Raw genomic sequence first — 7,500 nt, 5'->3', positions numbered from 1 at the left:
CAGTAAAACTGCAGCAGACTCTGTTCATTGCCTCAGATACTAGTCATTAACTATAGCAAGATTGGGTGAATGATATCCTGTAACGAGAATTGGAACTTCTTTATCAAGTATTTATTTTGTATGTCATTAGCTTATTAAGGTATGACAACCTCAAAAGGTGTTAAAGACACTGAATGGCAACTCATTTATTGAAGGATAGCAAGTTATATCTTCCTTTTGCAATAGTTATGAATGAAGATGGACTTTTGCAAAAAGAGAAAGTGTCGAATGGCAAAGAAGAGCGTGAAGTTTATAGCAGCATGGCAAGTCATGACAGTATTTTATGCTCAGAATTGGTCAGATTGTTTCACTCTTAAGTGCTTTCATAATTGTATAGAGGTTGATAAGAATTAGTGGACCTTCAAGACTATCATATCATAAAATACATATTGTATTGCATATGCAAACGGGAAGCGCAAGCATGAACTTTTAAGAGTCGGACGACTGATGTGACTACACTGCATAGCATTGATGAATATAGACCAGAGGCTGTCAGCCAAGCTAAGAAACTTTAGCATTATTCTATTGGGTTTTATTGCAAGATGTACGTGATGGTTGAGTAGATGGTTGAATGTTGGTCCTGATGACTGGAGTCAAAACAGTGTCATGCTGTATTTGATGGTAGGGGAGCGTAAGTTGCTGTATTTCTTCATTATTCTAAAATTGGTATTTATATTTGCTAACTGATGATGAAAATGATCATTATAGTTACTATGATTACCCCAATATTTACCAAAATTAGATCAGTTTAAAATCACAAACATACCAGGCTGTGATCGGTACCATGTGTCAGCATCAGGGATCAACGACACACATCCAGATACCGGCCTCCTTGATCTTAAATACCAGGTGTGCAGGATGTGCCGGCCAAATGGGAAGATACGGGTGTAGCATCTGCAATGTATATGCGTACCAGTATGGATATTTTGTTGGAATGGCACTTTCAATTGTTTCACTTGTACCCCTTTGCCATCTCTTCAAGTTTTTTCTTTTTTTTTTCCAGTAGGAATAATTGTTTCTTTAGGATTTGATTATGTATGTAAATAACTAAGAAGAAAACTGAAATTGGTTATTGTCTACCACTAAATTGATAAAGCCTGTTAGATGGCGTATATAAACCATAAAACTCATTCATAAAGATACCTGGCACAAAGTGGCTTCAATTGTATAGGATTATTGTTACATCCACTAGAGCGGATTTGTGCTGCGGTAGCTGAGATCGACAGAAAGGGCGTCATGGGGATCATGAGTAAATAGAGCATGGATGGAAATTGGGAAGTATGTAAAGGTTACCCGAGCTAGATACATATGTATATTTACTAAAGTTGTCAGTCGACAATTGTCTGTTTAGATTTTTTTCACAAGCTCCCCCCTTCATTTCTGTTGTCTCTTGTCTTATAGTTTTACCTGGAAATATCCTATTTCTCCTCACTCTTGCCTCAGCTTATAGGATGAAATTATATTTTGTGGTTAGTAGTGTGTAAAGAATTTTAACTCTCTCTGGACGGGTGGTACACTACTGTACCGCTCATTCAAAAGCCCGTTGGCCGGGCGGCACAATATGGTGCCAGCCATTTAATTGATTTAGGCCTAAGCGTTCGAAAGCCCCGGCATTGTGACATGCAAGGCTGGAATGCCCCCGTCGTGAGTGGGTTAAATTATCAAAGCCATCCCAACATAACCTGTGTTGTTAGTGTCACTCAAACATTGGAAGTGCAGGATTATACCTATTGTTTATATATTCTATTTTTTTTGTACATTGTCTAATATCTAAAGTTATTGATTTGAGTTTGTGTGTTTATTGGCATACCTGCTTTTGTGGCCGCCTGTGCTTATATATCCTCTTAGCATAAAGTAGCTGATGTAATGTATTAGTGATTTCAACATATCCCTGTAATGGGTGGAAATATTGTTATCAACATGACATATTGATATGGTACCCAGTGATAAGAGAATATAGTTTCAGTGGAAAACATTTGAATAGTATTGCAAACTGGTGGAAACTGAACTTAGGATTTTTAAAAAAATATGTTCATTTGCTTATGTTTGGAGAAGTACTTATCATATCATATAACTTTTTAAGGAACTTGTTCTATCTGCAATACCATTTCCATAGTATTGTGATTGTGAAAACAAGTGTCTGACTATTATATTACTTTAAGGTATGGATTTATCACTTATGGTTTTATTTCACTTGTATCCTTAGCTCTTGTCTGCGATAGTACAGTATTTTTTTTGTCTTTTAATTTAAAGGAATACATTGTCACCTTTATCCATTTTGTTTACATTTGATATTTATTGGTGATGTGTTTTTTTTTCAATTTGTATGTTATTGATTGATATTGTGCCATTAATCTTGCATGTTGATTATACAGGTATAAAAATTCACTGATATATTCTCTGTCTTGGTTATTTCCATATTGCAGTTTATATAATTGTAGTTCCCTTTATGAAACAGGTACTTAGTTCCCATACTTTCAATCAGCAGAAGTCAAGAGTGCGATCATTATTTAGTTTTATCAAACGTATCTTTCTCAGAAAATCTATTATCTAAATCTTGCAGGAATTCTAACATATAGGGGTAACACTGGTAGCTTCTACTAGGCTTATATGGCTTGTTTCTAAACCCTTTGTTATCCTATATTGCAATCTTTAAATATCATTAGATAAATTGGTTCCAAATTAAAAGGTTACCTTTAAATTCCTTAGTGATTTGTTTTATACAGAAAGTCAGTGATGTGTCTTCTACCTCTTCTTTATAACTGACTCCTCATTCATTCTTTCTATTCACTAATATAAATTACAACAGATTTAGAAAATGATTTTGCAAATGTTATAATACCCCATCTTTTTTGGCTGCAATTTTACTGCTGTGTTTATGCCTTTGGAATCTCACTTTGCAATACCTATATTTTATAAGCAATGTTAGATTATTAATTTGGTAGGTATGCTTTTTGATACTTAATATGATTTTTAAAGTTGTCAATTCTTAATTGATCTGTTGTAATTTGTATATGAACCCTCCCGTGATGGGTCTTATTTGAATATATATAACCTAAGTTGGGCATCTTAAGATGTTCTCTTCCTCACCTCTCTCACCTCTCCCCTCTCCCCTCTCCCCTCTCCCCTCTCCCTCTCCTTCTCCCTCTCCCTCTCCTTCTCCCTCTCCCTCTCCCTCTCCCTCTCCCTCTCCCTCTCCCTCTCCCTCTCCCTCTCCCTCTCCCTCTCCCTCTCCCTCTCCCTCTCCCTCTCCCTCTCCCTCTCCCTCTCCCTCTCCCTCTCCCCTCTCCCTCTCCCTCTCCCTCTCCCTCTCCCTCTCCCTCTCCCTCTCCCCTCTCCCCTCTCCTCTCTCCCCTCTCCCCTCTCCTCCCTCCCCTCTCTCCCCTCCCCCCTCCCCCTCCTCCTTTCCTTCTCCATCTTCCCCACCCCCCCTCCTTTATGCATTAGGAATAGCTTGCCATGAACGAATCATTCTATAATACAAATACGTCACTGTTTTGTGAATGCTGGGCTGTTGGTCTGGGAGTGCTTTAGATAGGGATTACCTGATACAGTAACCCAATGTGGATGGGTGTTATGGCATACCTGACAGACTAGTTTTCTTTCTTTATTATGCTATTGGTAATAACTCTATTGAGCAACTGGAGATGCAAACTGCAATTACAGTTACCATAATTGCTGTAATATTCACCAAAACTAAAGGACACTTTTCATTGGTCTCAACTGTACACTAGCTTCAGAGAGCAATGATATACAAGAAGATGCTGATGCTCTAAAGTACAGGTAGTGCAAGATGTGCTGGCAGAATGAGAAGAGGAAAGCGACTCAGAGGATGTGCAGTTTCTGCAGTGTAACCCCATGCCAGTATGGCTGCTTTGTACTGTGGCACTCAGTCATAAGCAGACGTCTCCTTCCTCTTCTCTGTCTCTTCAAGTTATCTTCATTGGGATTTTTTTTTTTTTTCATTTATGAAGGTAAATAGATATAAAAACAAATGTTTCTTTTTGTCCTTCTAAAACTGTAATACTTCTATGACACTGAGTATATAGAAAATCATGAGGTGACATATTATTTTACTAAAACATTGATAAAGACTATCATACGGCACATGTAAGTCTTACTAGTCTTAATGGGTGAATGAAAGAGAGTGCAGAAGGTTTTGATATATTGTGTGAAGCTCCCTCGCTCTGAACTAAAACCCATTTGGGGTTTCATGCTGGTTAACCCATTGCGGACGGGGTGCCTAAAGACCTAACTGTCAATCAGGATGGTCGATATACGACACCAGTGGCACCGGCTAAAAATTAGAGGGATGGGAAAAATGTTTTCCCCACCCTACGGGCAGCACAGACTAGCCTAAAGAATATTTTTCCATGAATCTATCACAAAACACGGGTTTAGGCTGACTTTGGAATCCTGTAGCTCTGAAGCTAGTGCCATTATAGCCAGAATACTTCATGACTGTATGTGTGCTTCAGCTGTACGCAGATCCCAATGTTGTGTCATATATGCATTGACACTCGTCTTTTAGGCCTAATCGGTGCCATCATGTATCTCATGACACCCAGACTCAATGGGTTAATGCCTGTCCTGGAACCCAGGCAAGGAAATCTATTGTAGTCTGCAAGGGATTTAGTGACTTCTGTGAAGTACCCTGTCTATATTCACCAATGAGTAAGGTGGGAATGAGTAACGCAGAAGGTTGCTAGTCATAGATGTGTTTTTTTGAAGAAAAATGGAATGATATCAGATTTACTCTCAAATTGGAATTGTAATAATATTAGCAAACAGGAGGATAATAATTGCTTTTTACAGTATTTTTTTTTTTTTTGTTATTAGCTTATAGTGGCAGTGTTTGCTATAGTTCCTTCTGTATAATTATGTTCAAATAATTATGTAAAAATTATTGGTATTCATTCACTGATGTGTATTTTCTCTTCTTTTCTTTCAGAAATTGCACGGGATTTTCTTCACAGAACTACAAATTATAATGTAGTAGCTGGCTTGATATCCCCAGTTCATGACAAATATGGGAAAGATGTATGTTGTTACCAACTGCTACACTTTAATATTTGCCCTGTTAAGATTGTGTAATATATCAATAGGTGATAATAAGATGTAAGTTCTTATCAATTTCTGATTGTGCCTCTTCTGTTGAATATCTATTTTGTTATATTATTTCTTTAGTACAGTAACTAAAATGTTTAAACATTTGTCTTCCTCTTCAGGGTTTAGTAAATGCAAGTGATCGTATACAGATGTTACGACTAGCACTAAATTCCTCATCATGGGTACATGTGAGTGAGTGGGAGACACAGCAGGATGAATGGACGCCAACACGAGAAGCTGTTCAGTACCATCAGGTAATGTCATTGTCTTGTTTTTTGTTTTTTTTTCCTTTTTTGATTTATTTCTTATTTGTGTGTGGTATATTTTATTTTTATTTTTTTTTTAAATGATTAGCTGGAATATAGGGTAGTCTATAACTCAATTTCTTTTATGGAGGCAGATATGCACTTGGTAGGTTTGGAATGTTGATGACAGGTAGACAGAGTGACAGAGTGGTTATGATACTTACTCAACAACCGACTGATTATGAATAATGATCATTGAAATCCTTTGAAATACAGGGATGTTATGGAAACATGTATTCATCTAATCATCACCAACCTTGTAATTGCAACTTTGCCTCATTAAAGAGAAAGAAACTGAGTATAGTAATTTAGTCTTCTTTTGATTGATTTACACTACCTGAAATGTAGGTATGATTACTAATGCTATAGTATTATGATTACTTTAGAAGAATTATCACATAGTGGACAATACAACACTGGTGACTTGCCTCACTGTAGCTTGGACATGGTACACTGCCGAGAAAGGAAAGGGAGCCGCAGTAATATGAGCTTCCTTTCTTGTAGTTAAAGGTCTTGTCTATCTTCCTGGCAAGAATGGGTATATTCAGTGTGTTTTTCAAGAAGTGATAAAAGGAAGAACAAGAGGAAGCTTATTAAACTAAAATGGGATTTTGCTCTTCAATGAACCTATTGTATATTTGCAGAGAGAGGATTCGTAGAGATAATAGCTTAATGATTTATTCATAAAGATTTCATTTTCATTAATACAGTAGACATACAAGTCTTTTTCCTGACACTGAGATAATTTTACTCAATCAGCAATTAACTTTATGTTCATTAACCCATTCACACTGGGGTGATTCTGGCTCTGAATGGCCAGAATGCTGGGGTTTTCGAATGCATAACCCTAATGCCTCGGGATTCTCGGGCGTACTAGCCGCTCACCTGGGCTGTCCGCTCACTCACCCCGAGCGCCGGCCTTGTCCAAATATATCTCATCGCAGACGTCTGGCGCAAAAACCACAAAACTGTCAGCACGTCATCCAGTGCGAATGGGTTAAGAAAAAAAAATTAGGGGATGTGCATCATTTCTCCTGTATATTCAATGGGTTTATGTTGGGTGTGATGTTAGAAGTGTTGTGTGATAGCCTCTCCTAAGTGTTTTTCTTTCGTCTAATTTAACCCGAGAACTATACTGTTTGATTTTTGTCTTTAGAAAAAAGAAAATTCGTGTATGCATATTTTAAGAATAAATGAGACGTTTGTCTGACATTGAAAATGCATTGGAAATGGAGTGAACTAGTTTTGGAATGCATTTACTGTTTGGTAGTGTGTGCTGGTGTTGGACTGCTGAACATATGGTGGAGCAGGTGGAGTAATAGTGGAAAGAGCATGTTTTTCATAACGAAAGAAAATGAAGTGACTAATACTTTATCCTCATTTGAATGAAGGGTAGTTGATTCAATATTGCAGGGTGATGATTATTCAAACTTCCCCCTCATCATGAAATAGCAAACCTTAAGCAGTGCTTTTTCTCATCATCCACCTATGCTATTGATAGTGACAGAATGAGGCATGTGGTTTTGAAATGCATTGGTTGATTACAATTGCTTGGGAAGTTTTTGAAATAATGCATCCTTGTACTTTATGTTCCAAATGCACTTGAAGTTGCAATAAGAATGTGCCATAGTTCTTGGGTTAAAGAGCCTTATTTGGCTAATATTGAAAGAGAGGAATGGAAGTTGATTCCTACAAAGGATTTGAACTAAGTCAGGAGATCAGTATACAAGAAATACATCCACCTGTACATCTACCCATATACCCATACCCACCCACCCACACACTCACAAACCTATACACCCGCACGACTATACACCCGCACATCTATACACCCGCACACCTATACACCCGCACACCTATACACCTGCACACCTATACACCCGCACACCTATACACCCGCACACCTATACACCTGCACACCTATACACCTGCACACCTGCACACCTATACACCTGCACACCTATACACCCGCACACCTATACACCCGCACACCTATACACCCGCACACCTATACACCCGCACACCTATACACCCGCACATCTATGCA

The 7,500-nt window shown here is 38.0% G+C and overlaps 1 protein-coding gene across 5 annotated transcripts in view; it reads left to right on the top strand.

Moving 5' to 3' along the window:
- Nmnat (nicotinamide mononucleotide adenylyltransferase) overlaps nt 1-7,500 on the top strand; it is a 64,723-nt gene that overhangs the window by 863 nt on the left and 56,360 nt on the right. For all 5 annotated transcript variants that reach the window (XM_086548468.1, XM_086548465.1, XM_086548466.1 and 2 more), the window contains exons 2-3: nt 4,991-5,079; nt 5,268-5,402. In XM_086548468.1, the coding sequence (XP_086404594.1) occupies nt 4,991-5,079; nt 5,268-5,402 (224 nt within the window). The remainder of the gene's footprint in view (nt 1-4,990; nt 5,080-5,267; nt 5,403-7,500) is intronic.

The sequence above is a fragment of the Penaeus japonicus genome, unplaced genomic scaffold (assembly GCF_977035675.1).
Source record: "Penaeus japonicus unplaced genomic scaffold, GWHDUDI00000001_assembly GWHDUDI00000020, whole genome shotgun sequence".
NCBI lineage: Eukaryota > Metazoa > Arthropoda > Malacostraca > Decapoda > Penaeidae > Penaeus > Penaeus japonicus.
This window is presented reverse-complemented; position numbering and strand designations above follow the sequence as displayed.